At 34.7% G+C, this 23,664-nt stretch overlaps 1 protein-coding gene across 1 annotated transcript in view; it reads left to right on the plus strand.

The window, feature by feature from the left end:
• Polr1A (RNA polymerase I subunit RpI1) overlaps positions 1-23,664 on the plus strand; it is a 352,992-nt gene that overhangs the window by 77,224 nt on the left and 252,104 nt on the right. Inside the window, exons 9-12 of the mRNA XM_090408580.1 lie at positions 6,430-6,650; positions 10,317-10,536; positions 19,921-20,174; positions 22,632-22,740. Coding sequence (XP_090264706.1) covers positions 6,430-6,650; positions 10,317-10,536; positions 19,921-20,174; positions 22,632-22,740 — 804 coding nt within the window. The remainder of the gene's footprint in view (positions 1-6,429; positions 6,651-10,316; positions 10,537-19,920; positions 20,175-22,631; positions 22,741-23,664) is intronic.

Below are 23,664 nucleotides of genomic sequence, written 5' to 3' on the forward strand. Positions count from 1 at the left end.
GAATGGGCAGGGCCAGGGAAACTGGAGGCCTAAAAAGACGTTGAAATGTATATACACAAATGCCTGAAGTATCAGAAATAAAGGAGTGGAGTTTTTGGCATTGGTCAGCTTGACTTGGCCATATTTGCATTAGCAGACTTGTTGTTATAGAATGATGTAGTTACAGAGGTAGATTGTAATAGATATCGTATTTTAGAGAAGATAGAGGAAATAGGGCATGAGGAGGAATATTATTAATGTTGGCTGATTTCTAGAGCTCATTTCTTTGGTGCATGTCTTGTATACCTAAATCACTTTCTCCATGTTATTTCTTGCCTACTTTATACACTAGTGTCCAAAAGCTAAGGATAGCAATAAATTTATTGTATGTTATTTATTGTATGCTATTTATTTGTTATGTAATTTATTGTATGCTAGCAATAAATTTATTGATAGCATACAATAAATTACATAACACAAAAAACATGTTTTTTTTTATTTTGTGCCTATGGCCCCACAGAAGGTTCTACTAAGGTAGAAGTAAAGGAATTTTTTGACGCTTTAGAAAAATCAACTGACACAATGAAAAAGGAAAAGTTGGTCCTTGTTGGGGATCTAAATAGCAAAGTAGGAAATGATTGTGAGACATACAAAAATATTTTGGAAAATTTGGAGAAAAGAGCAAAGCTAATAATAATGGCAAATATCTGTTGGATTTCTGCTCAGGACATGGACTGGTTATTACTAACACCATGTTCCAACATAAAAATGTGCACAAATTCACATGGAGAGAAGAGGCTAGGAATAAGAAAAGTCTCATTGACTATGTTATTGTCGATAGTGATGTTTTCTCCCTGGTGCAGGACACCAGAGTGTATAGAGGATTTGAAATTGGAAGTGATCACTATTTAGTGTTGAGCAGGATAAAATTGAATTTCATATTGAAAAGAATAACATGTAAGAAAGTTTTAAAGCGAATAAAAGTTGAGCAGCTCTCAGATGTGAACTGTAGACTAAAATACATAAAGATTATTGAAAAGAAAATGAAAGAGTTTGAGAACAGGAATCAAACCTTGGAGATTCAGTGGCAAACTCTGAAGAAAACCCTGATTGATTCAGCCAGAGAGGCATGTGGTGAGGTTGTGTGCAAGGATAGAAAAATCAGAACTCCCTGGTGGACACAGGAAGTTAAAGAGGCAGTGAAGGAAAAGAAGAAAGCATATCAAAAGTTCCTAACAAATAAGTCAGCTTTTACTCTTACAGAATACAGAGACAAATGTAAGAAAGCTAAACAGTGTGTAAAACTAGCTAAACAAAAGTCATGGGAGGACTTTGGCAAGAATATAGAAAATAAATATCAAGAAGGTGGCAAAATATTCTGGAGGTTGTTGAAGAAGCTTAGGAATGGAGGAAAGAGTGCTGTAAAAGGAGTTAGAGATGATAAAGGTGACATGAAAACAGGAGAAAAAGATATCCTTGAAGTATGGAGTAGTTACTTTGAAAAACTGCTAAATGAAACAAGCAGTGATGACAGCACAGTGGTTAAAAACACTGACCAGACATGCAGTCAGGAATACATATCCATACTCGAAGTAGAAAAAGCCATCAAAGGTTTGAAATGTGGAAAGGCAGCAGGAGTAGATGATATTCGACCAGAAATGCTAAAGTATGGTAGTATAAAAGTCTTACAGTGGCTGCACTGCATAGTTAAGAAAGCCTGGACAGAGGGACGAATTCCCGATGATTGGAGTAGAGCTCTCATAGTACCCATATATAAAAAGGGAAATAAAACTAAATGTGAGAATTACAGAGGTGTTTCCCTACTGAGTGTTCCTGTCAAGATCTATGCAAGTATACTTGAGAAACGGTTGAGAAGAATTGTGGAAGAAAAGCTTGGTGAAGAACAAGCTGGATTCAGGCCAAATAGAGGCTGTCAGAATCAGATCTTCACTTTACGACAAATAGTTGAGAAAGCATGGGAATATAACAAAGATCTGTATTTAAGTTTTGTCGATTTGGAAAAGGCATATGGCCAGGTGCCAAGAGAGAAGCTATTCAATACGCTGCAGTTATATGGTGTCGATGGGGCATTATATCAAGCAATACTTAGTCTTTATTTGAGTTGTAAGTCAGCAGTTAGAATTGAAGGAAGTACAGGAAGATGGCTTAATGTTAAATCTGGTGTGAGACAAGGATGTACATTATACCGTCTATTATTCATTATCTATATGGATCACATTATGAAGGAAAGTGGTATTAAACCTGATATGAAAATTGGAGATGTTAATGTCAAATCTTTGCTTTATGCGGATGATGTTATGCTTCTAAATAAATCTACTACAAGTCTGCAAGAGTCTCTGACTAAATTGAATAGCTGCTGTAATAGGTATGGTATGAAGGTCAGCAATAAAAAGACAAAGACACTGAAAATAGGCAGAATCATTGAAAATGTCAACTTTGTTGTGAATGGAGAACCTGTGGAACAAGTAAAACATTTTAGCTATTTAGGCACGATTTTTCCTGAAGATGGTAAATTAAATATAGAAATAGACAACAGAATCAGCAAAGCTGGTGTGGTGGGAAGTCAATTGAATAAATTCATATGGAATAAGAGAGAAATTAGTCGGAAAACTAAATTAGCTGTATACAAGACAATGTTCAAACCAGTTTTAACTTATGGATCTGAGAGCTGGGTCAGAAGTAAAACACTTGACCAAAGACTAGAGACCACAGATATGAGAGTCCTGAGAAAGATTAGAGGCATGAACAGATGGCATCAATGGCAATATCATATTAAAAATGAGGATATTAGGAAAGAACTTGGCATTGTCAGCATCCAGGAATGCGTTAGCAGAGCTAATCTCAGGTGGTATGGTCACTTAAATAGAATGGACGAGTAAAGATTAGCAAAACAAGTGTTCTCTGCCAGGTTGGCAGGAAAACGACCCAGGGGAAGACCAAGATATAGGTGGATTGATACGGTACAAAGTGCCTTAGACGATAGAAATATAAGATCTGATAATGTTGGAGTCTTGACAAGTAACAGACTGATTTGGAGGAAAATTGTAGATAGGAAGTTAGTAAAGATGTAAATTTTTCATGAAGTACTATCATATCCTGTACACCCCTTGAGGGTACATGGCAGGAATTTGATGATGATGATGAAAAAACATGTTATAAATTTTGTATAAATTAAATTGCGATACGTTTTTGGCAAAAGTTACAAATTTCCTAAGGACGTAGTTAAGGAATTTATGTATACAGTGCTTACAGAAAACTATGTTGAGAGACATTTCTGTATGGAATATGTCTACCCCAAACTGCAATGCAGCTCTCACAAATATCATACCGAATTTATCTCCAAGTGATTCTGGAGTTCTTGAGGCAAACTGGTCTACTTCTCCTTCAGAGCAAGGATAAGGCCTTGTTTGTTTTCTGGAGGGGAATTTTGAGCAGCAGTGCATCTCCCTATTTTTTCAAATGTGTTCTATGGGGTAGATGTGGGAAGTGTGCTGTCACTCAATTTGATTAATATCCTTGGTCTCCAGAATTATCTCCACTGCTCGTGTGTGATGTAGTGTGGCATTGTCATCCATAAAATGGAATTCCTCACAGCACTGCGGAACAATCGAACATATAACATCGACGAACTTCGTTGTAGTATCATTCACTAAAGTGCTGGAAAAGAGGACTATGTCATAGTCCATTTTTCCAGCACTTAGCTCGGTGCATCCATTAAGCATAATGTTATCCCACACTGACCCATGCACTGCTGTATCTATCCCTTTCAAGAACATTCTTGCAATGGTAAGTATAAGGGGGACTGGAAAGTAATCAATTCTTTTTAATAGGTCATTTTTAGCCGATTGTTTTTTCTTAAATAACACAAATTATTAAATTTGATTTTTATTTAAATATTAGCATTACTTTTCTATTTAAAAAAATTGTTTTTTTTTTTTTTAATTTTAGATTATTATTTTTTAATATGGCAGACTTTAAAGTTGAAGAGCACCATTTACGTCATTGTATACTGTTTTTGTTTCACCAAGGAAAGAATGCTACCGAGGCCACCAAAATCATTTGCTCAACTTATGGAGACGTATTGAAGGTTAACAAATGTCAGCGATGGTTCAGAAGATTTGCAGAAAAAAATTTTGATCCCTCTGATCGTCCTCAATCTGGAAGACCTCTTACTCTAGATGATGAGGCTCTTAAAACTCTCCTTGAATCAAATCTAAAACAAACCATACAAGAATTAGCAGAGAAACATAATTCATCATGGTCAACTGTCCAAGAGCACTTACATAAGAGTGCAAAGGTTCTTAAACAGGGTGTATGGGTGCCACATTAACTGTCAGAAAACAATAAAGCACAGAGATGGGCAATTTGCAATTCATTGTTGACCAGACAACAAAATGACCCCTTTTTTGGAACAAGTCCTAACTGGTGATGAAAAATGGGTGCTGTATAAGAATAATAGACGCAAAAAACAGTGACTTCCTCCAAATCAAACTCCAATTCCAACACTTAAAGATGGACTTCATCCACAAAAGGTTCTGTTGTGCGTTTGGTGGGATCTTCATGGAATTATTCATTACGAACACATGGAACAAGGTAAGACTATCACAGCAGCCTTCTGCTGTGAACAATTAGTGACTACATCAAGAATTTTAATCAAACGTCCTGTGCTTGTCAATCAAAAAGAGGTAATTTTGCAGCAAGATAATGCAAAACCACATTCTGCAAGAATGACTCAAGAAAAAATTAGGCAGTTAGGATGGGAACTACTACCACATCCTCCATATTCGCTGGATATTGCCGCTAGCGACTATCACTTATTCAGGTCCTTAGAACACAGCATAAGAAATAAATCCTTCCGTTCGCATGATGATGTCCAAAGGAGTTTAATATCATTTTTTACCTCCAAAGAAAAAACTTTTTTCAAATAAGGAATTCTAAACTTAGTAGATCATTCGAATAAGGTTATAATTAACGATGGCGATTATAGAATTGAATAATGTTAATTTGTTCTTTAATAAAATTTATATTAAAAATGTAGTTCAAAAAATTGATTACTTTCCGGTCCCCCTTATAGTATCATTTTCGTACCAGATCAAGTGTTGTCTAAGATCAGAGGAAAGATGAAAACAATTAATCTGTAAAGAGTAAATTAGCGCATTGGTGTCTTGTCCAATTTTTATGCATACAACACCACCGAAAATGTGCTCTACGATGAGCTGTGGATATAGGGATGCGACCACAGGCCTTTGGATGTATAGGCCTACTCATGCTCCATGATAGAGCGAGGGTGACCTCTTAACAAACATCTGAAACACGTTCTATTGGTGTAAGATTCCACATTCTCTAGCCATATCACTAATTCTTTGGCCTTTTTAAAGCTTTCCAATAATCTTCCTCGTGTGAAATCATGTAGATGATATCTTTATGACATTACAAGACATCTAAGTTTGCAACTTTATCATCATCATCATCAAATTCCTGCCATGCACCCCCAAGGGGTGTACAGGATATGATAGTACTTCATGAAAAATTTACCTCATTGCTAACTTCCTCTTTACAATTTTCCTCCAAATCAGTCTGTTACTTGTCAAGACTTCAACATCATTATCAGATCTTGTATTTCTATAGTCTAAGGCACTTTGTACCATATCAATCCACCTATATCTTGGTCTTCCTCTGGGTCGTTTTCCTGTCAACCTGGCAGAGAACACTTGTTTTGCTAATCTTTCTTCACCCATTCTGTTTAAGAGACCATACCACCTGAGATTAGCTCTGCTAACGTCATGCCAATCATTGATTGGCATGACAGTCATCATTATTTGAGGTCTAGAAATGACTGAATGGGAGGGCATGTTATTAGATGATCTAATAAATACTAATAATTAAAAATCTAATACTACCACTTCTACTACTAATAATAAATGCTAAACTCATCCATGGCATTAATATGCAATGGAACTGCTATAAAGTTTTTTATATTATTTTTTATGAATACTTAAATCTCATTAAAAAGACTCAACTTGTTGCATAAGTAAGGGTTGAAAATTCATAATTATCTTCATTGAATGAAATGCTTTTTGATAAAATTATTTATTCTGGAGAAATACTATGAGCTTGAAAGATCCCTTCCTCCATTTCACTATAGTGAACCCAACGAACTACAATGAACTATTTTTGTTGTCTGTGTGGATTTTATAGTTAGTGTCTACTCTGTCAGTTTCTTGAAATCTTTTATAATGGCAACACCTGTTTTATTGCCGGATCTTTTAATATCATATAAAACATCTGATTTGAGCACCAGGTGTTTTTCTTATATCTTATATTAAGATTTTAGTAATAATACATTGTGCATAACATGAATTTTTAAAGATTCTGTAATATTTTCTCCTTTTCATTTTTGTTTACTTATATGCACCATATATATTTTAGATTCTAGAAAAGAAAGAAGGACTTTTTAGGAAGCATATGATGGGAAAACGTGTAGATTATGCTGCTCGTTCCGTAATATCTCCAGATCCTTATATCATGGTGGACGAAATAGGTATACCAACAGTATTTGCTAGAAAATTAACTTATCCACAGCCTGTGACTTCTTGGAATGTTAGGGAATTAAGGCAGGCTGTAATTAATGGTCCTGATGTATATCCAGGGTATGTTTTTTTTTATATAAAATTTTAAACTAATTTTTAAATAATTAAAAAGTAAAACATTATCTTCATTGCATGAATATAGATTTGGGAGAAAATTTAAAAAAAAATGAAAATAAATTCTTGGTAAAAATTCTAAATATAGTGGTGCTTTGAAAAAATGCAGTAATTTCTCAATTATACAGAAGAAGAGTAATTTGCTAGTCAGCTGAGGGGTTGGATAACTTGAAGACACAATTACATGGTGTCATGTCAGGGATCAGTTAATTAACTGATCCTTGAATTAGTCAGTTGAGGATTTTTTCATTTAAAGGTCATTGTATTTTTTCAATTGAGAGATCATTGTATGCAGAATGGCCACTTTATTAGATATGCTATTATTCACAGAATTCCCACTTTGTTACTTTGAAACATTCATGTATAAAACAGTGGCAGATACTAAGGGATGGTGGTGGTTGTGTATGTGTTTCTTTAAATGTAAAATTTTAAATAATGAGAACTCAGTAGTGTGACCTGAGTGACTGCATAGTATAGAAGTTGATAACAGATGTGCCAGTGAAAATATATCAACTACCAACTTAACTACTAACTTCTGGGGATGTTCAAGCACATGTGTCTAAAGTATACTCAGAATGGTCTGGAAACATTCAGGTAGTCTCATAGTAGGAGACAGCTTACTAATGTGAGAGGTTGACTGAGTGAGGGATTTAAAGAATTGAACACTCTAACAGACTGGACACAGTTAGGTAACAGTACTGTATGATAGCAGTATGCACAAGAATATACAGAAACACAATATTTTATCATTTTATCATAGATATGGCATAGCATTAAATACATTGTATTCCATTTTTTTTTGGCTAAAAATAATCTACTTTGGATAATGATACAGAGGAATAGTAACATTGGAAGGGTAGAAAAAGCATAGGCAAATAAGTTCCAGTATTCCATGCTTGCAACAAGGCTAGAGTGTAGTGACATCAGCATGGATCAATGCCAGGTAGAAGCACTGCTGGCTGATATGACACTGATAGGATTTTTTTTTTTTTTGGTTCCCACCCATGAAAAGTTATTAATAAACCTATAGTACATTTGTACCATGAATTGACTGAAGATGTTTTTTTTTTTTTTTTTTCATTTTAATCAGTTTTGGATATTTTCGTTGTCATTTTTTAAAAATTTATTTTTACATAGTAATAGTGTGTAGAATATTTTCATAGTTAATATGTGGTCCTTTTTTTACTAAATATGATACATTATACTGGATTTTTTATTGGACCATGATTTTGATAAACATATATACATAATCGTCGAGCTGGCGAAACTTGTCGACAATTATGTATATATGTTTATCAAAATCATGGTCCAATAAAAAATCCAATATAATGTATGATATTTAGTGTGTAGAATACTTTCTTGGTGTACACATTAGGCCTCCTGGATACTGGTGGAGTGATATCTGAATGCTGCTGTTATCTGGGATTATGGTTGAAGTAACTAAGACCCTAAAGCCAGTGAATTATGTCTATTAACTGCATAGCTAGTTTGTTTCTTTGGAAGGGGAAAAAAAAAATATCAAATTTCCACGTGGGAAAACTCTGCTACCTATGTATGTGAGACCACCACTGAACACCCAAACATACTTGATGTTATTCATATAATAACCTCAAGAGCCATCTCATAGATCAGATATGGTTCCAGTAACATCTAGGTTATTTTCCTTAATTCACTATTCTATTAATTCACAGGGGGATGGAGGGATGAAAGTGTTTCATAGATAGATTAAAGGATATGGGAGACAGGATCATGGCCTAGAGACTGGAAGAAATCGGTTTCGCACCATTACATAAGAAGGGAGATATGAAGGATTACAAGACCTATAGAACTATTAGTTTAATATCTCAAGCAAGCAAGATCTTTATTGAAGATCATGCTAAATAGGATTGAGGTCAAAGTTGGGGCAGAGATGCTTGAGGAAAAAGCAGGTTTTAGGAAAGGTAAGGGTACCAGAGATCAGATCCTTTGTTTTAGACAGATCATAGAAAAGTATAAAGAATTTAGACTCCCTATGGTAATGTGTTTCTTAGACTACTCTAAAGCTTTTGACTGTGTTCAGAATATGAAACTTTGGGAAGTAATGAAAAGAATGAGTTTTCCTCAACATACTATCAGGATTGACAGCTAACTTGTGCAGGGAGCAAGAAGTCATGGTAAAAACAGGTGTTGGATTAATTGATTGGCTTCAGGTTGGAAAGGGAGTTAGGCAAGGATGTTTACTTTCTCCTCACTTGTTTAGTATCTATGCTGAGGTCATGCATGAAGCATTGGATGAGCGCAAGACACGAATTGAGATAGGTGGTAGATTGATCTGTAATCTGAGGTATGCTGATGATACCATACTCCTCTGTAATGAAAAGGTCAAACTGGGACAAATTCTTGATAAAGTCAATGAGATCGGTACAGAGGACTTCAGCTCAATCCTAGCAAGACAAAGATTATGGTTCTCAAAGGAAATACAGACAGGGAAGCTTTAGAAACAAATGTACCTTAATGGAGAAAGAATTGTGGAAGTCAGGAAGTTTGAGTACCTGGGATCCATTATTAATGTGAAGAATTGCTACTCAGAAGAAGATATTAGGAATAGCTAAAACAATAGTCAGAGACATGTCTAAAATCTGGAAGGATGGATCTATCTCCACAGGATGCAGTTGTTTTTCCAACAGCAACTTATGGATGTGAGACTTGGAACCTGAAAGAGTCAGATAAGAAAAGGATAGCTGCTTTTGAGATGTGGATACTGAAAGTTACAAATGAATGGGTGTTAGAAAAGATCAGTAGAACTTTAAGACTCCCTGAGGATACTTACAGAAGAAAGTTAAAATACTTTGAACACATTCTAAGGATGGGAGGACTTCTCAGAACAGTAATAGAAGGTAAAGCTCCTGGAAAAAGAGGAAGGGGTAGACTGTCAATGAGATGGATGGATGGTATGTGTAGAGTGACTGATCTTCAGAGAGTTGAAGCCTCCAGAAAAGCATACAACAGGACTACTTGGCAAGGACTGGTGTGGCACATCACAGAGCATCGGAGTGACCATACTGTATCTGTTGATGTCCAACGAACAAATGATGATTAATTCACCGACTCTTTGCTTATCTTATATAGAGAGGGCATTTCCTCCTACAGTCAGTTTTTTATTCCTCAAAATATACAGACTGGCCATAGAAGAAATACAATTTACAATCATAATAAATTTGTATTGTTAATAAATTAATAATGCAGTTTAGTTTCTTTGGCTTAATCTAAAACAGCCAACCAGATAACAACCAAATCATGCATATGTGTGTGATGAGGTGAATGGGCTATTCTGGCAGATCTGCTAGAGTTCAATCCGAGGCACTGTATAATGCAGTCAAGTCACCATCCCTCTGTAAACACTTAGTACCATGTAGTCATGCCTGACTAGTTTGAGACTGTTTTGAAGAATGCTGTTCACTGTCATTTTATTAGGTAGGTATACCTAATAAAATAAACTGACCATTCACACACACACACACACACACACACACACACACACACACACACACACACACACACACACACACACATGTATGTATTTATAAATGAGTGTTATTAAATTACTTGCATGCTGTTATTTTTGTTATATAGTGCCGTTCTGGTTAAAAATGATGATGGTACCATTGTGAAATTAAATCCAGCAAACAGAGTGCAGAGAGAAGCTATTGCTAAGCAATTACTGAAACCATCACATTCATTTAAAGGTGGTATTCGAGGTAGTAAAGAAGTATATCGTCATTTGCAAGATGGTGATGTGCTACTTTTAAATCGGCAGCCGACATTGCATAAACCAAGTATTATGGCTCATAAGGTATGTTTTGAGAATTTCTTTGTTTATAAATAAATAAACGCGTGCACACACACACAGTAGATCCAGCAAGTACTTACCATTATTACAAAGATAATAAGCCGAAAGGCTATTTTTCGGCGAATTTGTGAATTAAGAGGGAGATGTTAAATCCCATTTTATTTTATTTTTTTACTTACCATTATTGTTAGCTTCGCTTTTTTCTCCAGATGTTTCACAAAATATTTTATTATCTTGTATTCATTTTAAAAATTTATAGATCAATATTTTTGATCATTTAAAAGTACTGTCATTGCCGTTACCACTGGATGTATATGGGTGATTTACAAAACATTGTTTTTTGTGATTATCTTACAATAGAGTAATGCCAGAATAGTAAAAGAAGAGAATAGTCTCTAAGAAAAGATTTTATAGCTAATAGAGTGAACATTGCAAATACCGTTCGTTGTTCATTCACTCCATTGTAATATTTTTGCCACCATTTCATATTAATTAGGTCTCATGAAAAATTTCATTAAAGCACTTAAGAAAATGATTTGCATTCCAGTACCTAACCACAAGCTTTTCCAAAATTTTAGAAGCCAAACTTAAGAAAGGGTTTAAAAGTCAGCAAATAAACTGCTGTCCAATTGCTTTCACCTCTGTTCTCTCTAAAGTCCATGGTGCCAGAGGGCACCATGGACTTTAGGAACAATATCTAGTTTGCAGCTGCAACACTTTAATTATCATTGGTTTTGTTGGTGATCAACTGCACTATGCTGACAAAACTCAGTGCTCTGCTGTTGTTGGCCTTTGTTTGGACCATCTTTGCTTCACAGGGTAGGATAGCAAGCAATGATATTGAGCAAATAAGCTGACTTGAGGCACTCAAAATATTTATCGGTTGTATAGAAATATTTGGGTCCTTCAGGTAATTTTTGTTTGTTTTTAATATTTTGCAGTGGAAAACACGTTTAATAAAGATGAAATATAGAAGCACAAGTTTAGACTACTTATTCACAATTGAATAATGCATAATAATGCTATTCATTTCTTTAACTTTCACCTGATTTATCCTTTCAGTATGTAATCTCATACTGCTTTCTTTAAATATCTCTTGACTATTTACTAACTTTCTCTTATAATCTTTAGCCATGGCATGGATCCAAGCTGCCTCCTGAAGAACTTGCATCTTGTAGTTTCATACATAAGCCTTCTTGATTTGGAAATTCCCTTGTTTGACCTTCCAGGTCATGATTCTCCCCATTCAGCAGCAAAGTCATTAACCTTGTTGTTGACAAATTCTTTCATGCTATCACTAGATCTGATACTCTCGAATCCCTGAGTTTAAATAAAGATTATCTATGTAAAAAAATATTTTTCCCTCTTATTTGTTATAGCAACTTCAGTATGATTTAATGGATGGAACAAGAGCATAAGTATAAATGACAGAACTGTTAACAAATTGTAATGGGAACAGTAAAGTCGATAGTTGGATACATTGTTATTCATATCTGAGAATGTGAGTGTAAGAGTAACAATGTTATCTAACTGTCAATGATGGAATGGGCTTTATCATGGAAATGGTGACGAGGAGAGAATGATTTTGAATTTGTGTTCGTCCGGTTTGGACTCATCAAATGTGTACAAAGATGTCTACATGTATAAGGCACTAGGGAAGAATAGAGATCTACAAGTCGTCCAACTGTGTCATGCAGACTGCAGGCAAGAATATACAAAAGAACATGCAGGTAGATTATTATGTCTGTACACGAATGCTGGTTAGAAACAAAGGGGTAGAGTTCATTGCCTTGGTCAATTTGTTTGGACCTCACATTGTAGTAATTAGTAAGACCTGACTATCAGAATCAGACATACTAACTGGTATTGAGTGTAAAGTATACAGTATTTTTAGGAAGGATAGAAAGGATAGGAGAGGAGGGAATGTACTGTTAATGATACCAGTTAGAGTAGAGATTTATGATTGTAGTACTACTACTAACAGTATTTCACGTGGCAGTGAGTTTGAAGCAGTGGCGGCCAGTACATAAGCACTGAGACACTGTAGCACAACCCCAAGGAAAAAAATGAAAAATTTAAATTTTGTTTGCATTTATAAATAATAACAATGCTTACAACATTATATAAATGCAATACAACATGTTAAAGGTTACAGCTTATGTTTCTGTAGTGATTGAATAGTTAATAATTGGAATTGTTCGATTAACACTTTAGATTACGAAACAAATACACTGCGATCTAACGCAGTGTTGGAATTATCAAATTCTACCAATCACAGCCAGTCTCTCCAATATTCGTTGGCACTTGTGATTGCACGTTACAAGTCATTCCAACACTGCTTCGTTGGGCAGTGTATCATATGCTTCCTCGAGTTATTTCTGTGAGATACAAAGCTTTTATTATTGGTGCGTGCTGAGGGTGAACTATTTTTTGCAAATCTTATTTTATTCTGAAAGTTTATTTTTCACTTGGTTAGAGTATAATAAATTTAGTTTAATCCTTTATCCAAGTGTGAGCAAACAAGGTTTGCACCTGAAAGTATCTTCAGGACTGGGGTAAGGTGGTACAACACTAGGGCACTCCTTGCAAAGGTGGACTCCTATCTCAGTATCTCCCATAATGCAAAACACATCTCCTTGCGGATCTATCTAATGTTATGCATTAAGGGAAGGGCCACAACCCAGAGTAGTTTCGACCTTTATTGAGGTCTCTTCAGTGGGAGCCAGGCCCAAGTGGAGATACCAAGCAGAAGCATTACCAGGTCATCTCTACCTATAGGAGTTGCCAAACTCCTATAGCTAGAGGTATAAACTCCTAAAAAAAGTTTGACAACTCCTATAGGTAGAGATGACCTGCTAATGCTTCTGCCTGGTATCTCCGCTTGGGCCTGGCTCCCACTGAAGAGACCTCAATAAAGGTCAAAACTAGTCTGGGTTGTGGCCCTTCCCTTAATGCATAACATTAGACAGATCCGCAAGGAGATGTTTTGCATTATGGGAGATACTGAGATAGGAGTTGTTCCATTTGCTCCACCTTTGCAAGGAGTTCCCTGGTGTTGTACCACCTTACCCCAGTCCTGAAGATACTTTCAGGTGCAAACTTTGTTTGCTCACACTTTAATAAAGGATTAAACTAAACTTATTTTATTCTGTTAAAATAACATATAATTATTTATTTATTGTAGATACACTGCTGAATTATGACGAGCGTCACTGTTGAAAATATGAAGAGAATTATATATTTTCAATTATCGGTACACAAAACAAATACAGTGCAAGAATTATTGCTTTTGGCGAAATGCAGCCAGGCTCGCCGATAATCATTTGCGCTTGTGATTGCACGTTACAAGGTCATTCTGACACTGCTTGGTTGGGCAGTGTATCTTATGCTTCCGCGTTATTTTTGTGAGATACAAAACTTTTATTTTTTGGTGTTTGTTTGTGGTGAGGGTGAAATATTTTTAATAAAGCAATTTTTTAATATGTAAATTTATTTATTAATAAATTGGTTACTGATTAGGAAAAAATAATTTTTTAGTTTTTTATTTTTAATTTTGTATATGCAGCACCCCCACTTAAAATTTTCACTGGCTGCCACTGCATCCAACATAAAAAACTGACAGAACAGTAAAACCACTACCATGTTTGTAGTAATATAAGGTTTTCAATGCAGATATGAACGGAATAGCCACATAAACCATCTACAAAAAAACTCCAAACAATAATGGGCAAATTCTACAGTTTAAAAGACAGTTCCCTCGTGCCTAAAAAAACACTAATACACAAAGCACTACGCCAAAATATACTAAGATGCGCTATAACAACGTATGCGTTCTGTGCACACCACAAACTAAATAGATTAATGTCATTACAGTACAAAATGATAAAGCTGATCTTCTGGGAACAAAGAGACAACTGCATAGTGACATAAGTGTTTTGCTGTTAGTATTTTGTGTTCTGACATTGCAGTGCATATGAAGCACTGCAATGTCAGAACACAAAATACTAACAGCAAAACACTTATGTCACTATGCAGTTATGCTAAAATATTATTTTGATGCCAACGATAGGACAGCCAGAAATGCATACCGAATAACAAGACTTGGACAACTAATTATATTACATACAGAGGCGGCTCGTGATAGGCACTGCGGAAATGCAGACCCCCAATTTTTCTCGATATATATTTATTAATTTATTTATATCTGCTTGTAATATTTAATTTTATCATCAACAATCCTATACAATTCTCTTATTTTGTATAAAAAATAATTAAAATCCATCTTGTAGCACTTAGGAGGGCGAAGGATGCTAGCAGCACTGTGTTTACCACAGTACCATATTGCTACGCACGCAAGCATATGCACGTCATAGTGAGATGAGAGCTATTACTGCAATGCAGCACTGCCCGTCACGCAGTTCCACTAATGTTTATATGCAGTTTGTGCCAGTAGTAGAGTGTTCGTAGTGCTTATTGTGTTTACTCCGTCTCTTTAAATATTTGGACATTACAATTAAATCCTTTAATTGTAATGTCCAAAAATTGTAAATCCATTCCTTTAATTACAATTAGAGGAATGGATTTTATTTTTAAGTAATTTCTAATTATACCAAACTGTATAATTTTATCGATAATAAACAATATTTTTTCATGTTTAATTTTTAAAAAAATTTTTACCGTAATTTTGATATTTTATCCAAACACGTATACACTGTACTTACAGTGTGTATGTATATTTCAAAAGTTGCAGTACTCCCCACGATTTTAAGCCACGAGCTGCCACTGGTTTCAAGCCATCTAGTATGAGGTGGAATCTAACAAGATCAATTACATAGTGGGGTGTTGTTACAGACCTGGTGGATTGGTTGCTAGTGATGAAGAAATGCATCACCAAATAGAAAAAATGAGCGCAAAAAGAGTAATCATAATAGGAGACTTCAATTATCCAAATATTGATTGAGAGTAGCAGTAGAACCTCATGAGAAGAATTAAATTGAATTTATTGAGCTGTTGCAGGACAACTTCCTCAAGCAGCATGTGACAGAGAACTTGAGGTCAAAGATTATTAAATTTGATTATAGTGTCAGAGGGTGTTTTTCAGTTAAAGACGTAACTATTCTGTGTCCGGTTGGTGACAGTTATCATGTGGTACTCGCTTGGGAAGTGAATAAGTTTATGAATGTTCCATTCAGAAAAGGCTACGTGTTGAACTATAGAGGAAGTTATGACCAACTGAGGAGTATACCGAGTTCAGTGGAATGGGATAGGTTGCTGGATAGGAAGCATTTAAACAATACTTAAATGATGCGATATCAGAATATGTCCCGAGAGTTTGAAGAATAAATAGGGTAGGAATCAAATATGTAATCTTATTAAGCAAGAGATTTGTAAGAAAAGGATGATGTGAAAGGAATACCGTGTCATAAGGATGATGTCCGTTATGAAAATTATAAGCAGCAGGCTAGAATAGTCACAACTGTTGTACGGAAAGCAAAGTCTGAGTATGAAAAGAAACTGGCTCTGCATGCTAAAGACAGCCCACAAGAATTCTGTTGATATGCTGCAAGTAAAAGAAAGAATGAATATGAAAAAATAACTTCTAAATGAAAATGCCATGAGGGTAACAGATGCAGAAGAGGTTGTTCAACTAATGAGTGCCCATTTTGTTAAAAGCTATCAACCTGTTGTATGCAACATTACGCTCACTGCTATTTCTTCACTGGATGAAGAAACTTGGGTTGGGTGTATGAGGACAGGATATTAGAGTTGTTGCACAAACTGAATAAGAATTCAGCAATAGGGACTGATGGGATACCAGCACATATTCAAAAAGTCCTAAAAGAGTGTTCAGGTGAACACTTTTACAGAACAGGGAAGATTCTGCAGGAATGGAAAGAATGTATGGTAATTCCATTGCACAAGGATGGTGCAAAGACCAAGATATCCAACTATCGACCAATTGGTATCTCAGGAGTGATGGTGAATATTTTGGAAAAATTGATCATGGCACACATTTAGAAATGGGTTGACAGTGAATCTCTACTTTGCAATAAGCAACATGGGTTTACTAAGGGAAGGCCATGTTTTAGCAACTTGTTCACATTCTATAATAATGTTACCATTGAACTAGGCAAGGGGGAATTGATACACTGATACTTTTCGATTTTGCTAAGGCTTTTGACAGAATACAACATGGTATACCTTGCATAAATTGGAGAATATGGGTTTAGATTATAGAACATTAGCATGGATAAGAGGATGGCTGACTGACATATCAAAAAGTGGTATACGGGGGGGGGGATGCGAGTGCAAGATTTAAGGTAACCAGTGGTATACCACAAGGATCAGTGCTTGATCCTCTGTTATTCAATCTGTACATTAATGATATTGGGAAGGATTTGACAAGTGACATACAACTATTTGTTGATGATGCAAAGATAGGTAGTAAGGAATGCTGCTGATATGCAGTACTTGCAGAGTGATTTGAATACGCTGGAAAATTGTGGACATGGGGAAAATTAGTGTCAGTTCAATGTCAGTAAATGTAAAGTCATTCACTTTGGCATGATTAGATATCCAATGTCGTATTATATTGGTGGGATTAGGCTAGAAGAACTTGATGAGGCTAGGGATCCTTGGAGTGTTAATAGATAGGAAATTGAAGTTCAGGAGCTATGTAGCAAAGATTGCAAATACAACTCAAAATATAATTACAATGCTGAAATGTTCACATGTAAGATAAGGATGTCATTTTGCCTCTTTACAAGGCCTTGATAAGACCTCACTTGGACTTGTGTGCAGGTCTGGTCTCCTGGTTTCATTGTGATTCTGATATATTTTGTAGAAGAGAGTACAAAGGAGAGTGTTAAAAATGATATCACGATTGTGGAATACTGATTATGAAGACAGATTGAGAATTTATAGAATGCAGACACCTGCAAACAGGAGAAAGAGGAGTGATATGATTGAGACTTAGAAACTTCTGAAAGGGTCATACAGGATTTCAGTTTATGGAATTTTTTAATTTATGAAGGTTGTCGAAGGACAAGAGGGCATCCTTGGAAGATGAGAATGAATGCCCCTAAGAAGGGGGTGAGGGCTAGATTTTTCTCTCATAGGGTGGTGCATAATTGGAATGGATTTCCATTGGATGTTGTGAAATGAATTCAAGAATAAGCATGATAGCTGGTGCTTGTATTGTATGTGACCTCCCTTGATGAGCCCCTGACACCCTGGAGGTCTCTCTTAATAATAAAGTCCTACCAAGATTTAGTACACTTGTACACTTAATATTGTGTACATTTTTAATCAATATCAATCAGAACTCAACATTGAATGAAAATTCTAAGAATAAAAAATGTGTTTTATGTAGGTAATCTTTATTATTATTTTTTTTATTAGTGTCTACTTTCATTTCAATGAAATGAGAGACAAAAAACATCTGGCATCTAAAAATCAATACACATGGCTGTCTGATCATGAAATCTGTGAATCTGATAGACATTTTGATGTAATAGGAACAATTGAAGATTATCATGAACCATACTTTCAAACAATATCCATAAAAACATGTAAATTTCTGATTTTGTGAAGTACTGCTTTAACCTACTTAAGATTGTAATCTGTTACATGTCATTTGCTGTGTGATTTTGAAATATCATAGGCTGACCTGAAGATGCAGTGTAAACAGATATTTATCATCACCAGTGCATTCTCCAGATCAGATATCAGAGTTAGTTGGTTAAGTGTTTTGGTGGGTAATATCACTTCTTAGCAGTTTCAATAATATCATTTAGTCCAAGCACCATCTTGAGCCATGCTCAAACACATTTTCATTATCATTTGTTGTCATTTAAAATTTTTCAGGAACCAATTCAAACCATTCTCTGACAGCAGTGCATCCACCTCAAGAATATCTGGGCTATTCCAACTCACTAAAACATCAGGCAGAGGTACCACACAGGAGATGACAGCTAGAAATAAACCCAACAGTTTCAAATAGCACTCAGCAGTTGAAAGTTTTAAAAAGTGTGTTTGATGTCTAATTACTCAATCAAACTGTCCAGCTGTGTTTAGAGAAACTGAACTTAGCAAAGAGGAAAAAGGTTTAACAGCCAATATCTCTTCATAAGTGGAAATTATTTCCATTAATATGATTCTTAAACACCGATTTTCATACCATTCTTCAGTGGAGCAAGGCTAACTTAAGTGTCACCAGAATGCAGTCTTGCCTTCTTGTCACAAAAAAAATCTCAGCTCACCTTCTGTTACTTTCAGTAATAAGCAGATATGTCATCAGATCTCTTATTAGACTGATATTTACCTATAACTTCCTGTATTCATATCGAAAGCTTAATTGTTTTCTTAAAAAACTAGGCATTTTTTTATTCTCTATTCATCTCACCTTGTCAACCTTCATACAAATCTCTGGTTTATCAGCCTTAGAATAATATTTACATATTTGGGGTGATGCACAAGAGACATTGTTAAGAATTCTTGTTGCTGTCTGAATTGGGGATGATTTGACTGATTGATGGTCTCTCTCTCTCTCTCTCTCTCTCACACTCACTGACTCACTTCAGCTACTGTCTCATGGTGGGCTGTTTCAGCTTTCTTTTCTACAAGTACTTTGTGGACACTGCTTCACCACACTAGCATCTAGCACTCCTTTTATGATCCTGCTTATGCTAAATCATTCACAGAGATGACGTTTGGAGTAAGAGCTAATTGCCAAGTTGCCAGTAACTGTACCATGTGATATTTTGTATTTAATTATTCATTTAAGTCGAGCAATTTATACTTGACTCATTGTTCTTGCTTAATTTACATTCTTGGAGTAAGAGCTGAATATTAATTGTTAATGAGTGACAGATACTGTATAATTTACTACACAAGGTTAATTGTTCCTTTAAAGGACTTAATACCAAAACTCATTATTCTTGCTTAATTTGCATCTTTGATTTTGATAAGGCCTTTTCTAGACAAAACATACTCTAAACAAAAGAGTCAATAGTGATTATTATTAATGACCTTCATATGAAGTTGAGTTTAGACAGTCTCAGAAGGAAGAAGCAAGAAATTTTTTTCTCAATTCTGTTTTTTTTTTTTTTATTTTGCAACAAACCTACTAATCTAAAAAATCAAATATGTTAATCATATTTGTTTAGATAGATAAATAACTGGTCCAATAGGAGACAATATAATAAACATCATGACTTTCACCCCCCCCTTCCATCCTATATAGTTATGTTTTTTTAATCATTGTAATTTTGACCATTTCGGCTCAGTGTATTCACTGAATATGGAGCACATTTTGCATGCTTACATAGTAACATGAATCTCCTTAAATTTATTCACTTGGGGTGTTTATTTTGCTTACTTTTATAGGCACGTGTCCTACCTGGAGAAAAGACTCTTCGTCTGCATTATGCAAACTGCAATTGCTACAATGCCGATTTTGATGGAGATGAAATGAATGCTCATTTTCCACAAAGTGAGCTTGCTAGAGCAGAGGCTTATAACATTGCAAGTGTGAACTTTCAATACTTGGTTCCAAAGAATGGTACTCCTTTGAGTGGCTTAATTCAGGATCATGTAATTGCTGGATCATTGCTGACTAGAAGAGGAAGATTTTTTACAAGGTAATATGATGTGTAATTTATGCTGTCAATAATTTTATTTTTGAAAATAATCTGGACTTACATGATAATTTGCAGTTATATATCAATAATTGTGATGGAAATATCAAAAGCTAAATTCAACATTAAATATGTTGCACTATAAGTTATTACAATGAACTAGTGATTATATTCATAACAAGAAGCAAGAAGGGTGCGAGGGATAGATTTTTCTCTTGGAGGGTGGTGTGTGGTTGGAATGGATTGCCTTTGGATGTGAGTGCAAGCAGTGTGAATAAATTCAAGAATAAGTATGATAGCTGGTGAATGTAGTATGTGGCCTCCCTCGATGAGTCTCTGACTCCTTGGAGGTCTCTCTTAATAATAATGATAATAGTATTGGATGCATTTAATCAAATAAATTTCTTTGGAAATTAGCTAGTTTTGGTAATAAGAAAACAATACAAATATTTAAAGTGAAAAAAAAACTATAACAAAATGCAATTAATTTGATTGTATTGAGCAATTGCTGCACATCCAGAATTAAAACTCAGAAAGTTTAGTACTTTTTCAGTATTTTTTCTCAAAGTGCTGCATTGAAACAAAAGAGCATTTTTAAACCAGTCACTTATTATGCAGTGTATTGATTTATGAAATTTTTTTAATTAATAATTACACTGAGGTCACTTTGTGAATCTTTTCTCCTCCTTTCTCCATTGTCTTTGAGGAATAAACAAATTACAAAATTTAGTACTTGCACATCTTGTGTTGACATTTACCACAAATCTTTCCTGACAGAAACATATGTAGTTTGCTCATGCTTGATTAAAGGATCCTTTAACTGTTCAAAATGTTACTCATTTGTGCTGCTGCTGTGTAGAAATCTCAGCTTGCCCAAATTTAAAATATTGTTTTCATATTTTAAAAATGCACCAAAAATATCCCTAAAAATTCTTACTGTTTCTCTCACAGGCTCAATTCACTGGCCCTTGCACAGAATTTTTTCTCTGCCTTATGCCCTTTTTTTTTAAAAATTCATTTCCAGAGGTGCTATTCTTCTAAACTGTCATGCATTAATCATCTTCATCTTTCCATTAAACCCATTAAACTTAGAAAAACAGATATATTTGATCAGCATTGTTTCATGTAGTAGCTGTAAACCCACCAAATAGATTTCTTTTAATACATATTCCAGTTGTGAAAGGTGTTTACTAGAGAAAGGGTTACATTCTCTGACTGATTCTGATTCTCTGTCTGATACAGAGGTTAAAGGGTTCTTGGAAAGAACCCTTTAACCTCTGTATCAGGGAAATAATCTGATTATTCTCCTAGTTACAGATCCCAGAAAATAACCAGTCTCTATGTTTCGTAGATCTGGAAAAGACCTTGAATAAAGTGCCTAGAAAGAAGTTTTGCAATATACTACAGTTGCTTGGTGTAAATGACAGACATTATTGGGAACAGTATATATAGCTAGCCTGTACTAAAATTGTAAATTAGCATTTAGAATTGAAGAATGTATTGGAAAATGGTATGATGTGAAAGATAAGGGTGCACACTATCTCCAGTGTTATTAGGTTTCTATATGGATCACATTATAAAGGAGAGTGGCTTTAAGAAATTTCAGAATTGGTCTCAAACTAAATTGCATAACTGTTGTAACAAATTTGATTTGAAGATCTGGAAGGTAAAAAAAATGTTTTCTATGTACCTGCCTATTTATGTAGGCAGGCACATAGAAAACATCCGCATTTTACGGAGAACGTATAGAACAAATAAAATATTTCAGCTATTTAGGCACAATTTAGTGAATATGTAAATTAAATGTGGAAATAAACATTTGAATAAGCAAAGCTGGTATGGCTGGAAGCCAGTTCAATAAATTTATGCGGAATAAGAAAAAAGATTAGCATAAACACACTGACTTAACAATATATACAAGGCAGTGTTTGAACCAGTTTTAACTTATTAGTCAAATATAAAAATATATCAAAAAGTTAAATATATTCGTATTTTTATATAAATATATTATTCATACAAATATTCATATATATCAAAAAGTTAAAACTGGTTCTAACAGTTAAAATTGTTAGAAATATAACAGTTGATCAAAGATGACAGACCAGTAGAGTTCCAATGGATTGGAAAGAAGGCAAAAGAATTTCTTTGCATAAGGGAGGTTCTAAGACTACAGAAGCAAATTATAAACCAATCAATATTTCAGGAGTGGTGGTAAAAGTACTGGAAAAATTCTGGAAAGGTTCACTTCAACATCAATTATCCTCTGAGTTGTATTTGCAACTTTTGCTATGTGACTTTTGATCTTCAAATTCCTATCCACCAATATGCTAAGATCCCTTGCCTCCTCAGTTTCTTGTATCATAAATATGCCACAACAGTTTTCAATTCAAGCAGCTTGGTTTTAAAATTCATATTTTCTAGCAGAAAGTATGAACTAATTTTGTAAATTTATATTTTCAGAGAAGAATATCAGAGGCTGGTATTTGGTGCACTGACCTTTGTCCATAAACCAATTAAAATACTTCCCCCAACAATTTGGAAACCTGCTGCATTGTGGACTGGAAAACAGGTAATATCATATTGGTTACTGATGAAAAGAATGATATACATGTGCCTGGGACATCTTTATTTTCATCCCCTTTACTCATTTCATCAAATTTCTTTTTTATTTTAAGAAATAAAATTTCTTTATTAAATAAGAAATTTTATTTCTTAAAAAAAGAAAAATGAATTATTTAGATTCTGTCAGGTTTTTTAATCAATTATCAAGAACAAACTACTTTGATTTTTTAATTATATAGCATTAGAAGTCTGTTCATATAATTCTCTCAATTCTTGCTATTTTTTTATATTGTGTAATGTATATATATTACACAATATAAAATGTCAGAACCTTGTATGAAGCAGGTAAGCTAAGAAATGCTATCCAAGAAATGAAAAGACTTGAATTGGAATTTTAGGAATGAGTGAAGTTAGGTGGCCAGGATCAGGCAAAACTCAAGTCAGTGACATGACGATGTATCACTCTGGAAGTTGTGAAAACAACCATCAAAACGGAGTTGGAATAATAATAAACAAAGATGTCAATAAGTCACTGTTGAGCTTCATCCCTTACTCAGATAGGATGATGTTATTAAAACTGAAAGGACAACCACTAGATGTTAATCTTATACAAGTCTATGCCACTACTGCTGACAAGAGTGATACCAAGATTGAAGAATTTTATGATCAATTAAAAGAACTAATGAAAAACACAAAAAAGCATGATATTAACATAGTCTTGGGTGATTTCAATGCTAAAGTTGGGAAAGGTAGAAGTGGAGATGTAGTTGGCAAACATGGACTGAGCACAAGAAATGAGAGAGGTGACTGTCTTTTTCAATTCTGCCAGGAAGAGGAGCTAATAATCACAAACACATGGTTTAAGCTACCACCTCGAAGATTGTATACTTGGCGATCACCACAGGATAATAATGGGAATATGGTCAGAAAC

The sequence above is a fragment of the Typopeltis vanoorti genome, chromosome 18, assembly GCF_054136105.1.
Source record: "Typopeltis vanoorti isolate ZY-2024b chromosome 18, IOZ_Tvanoo_1.0, whole genome shotgun sequence".
Taxonomy (NCBI): domain Eukaryota; kingdom Metazoa; phylum Arthropoda; class Arachnida; order Uropygi; family Thelyphonidae; genus Typopeltis; species Typopeltis vanoorti.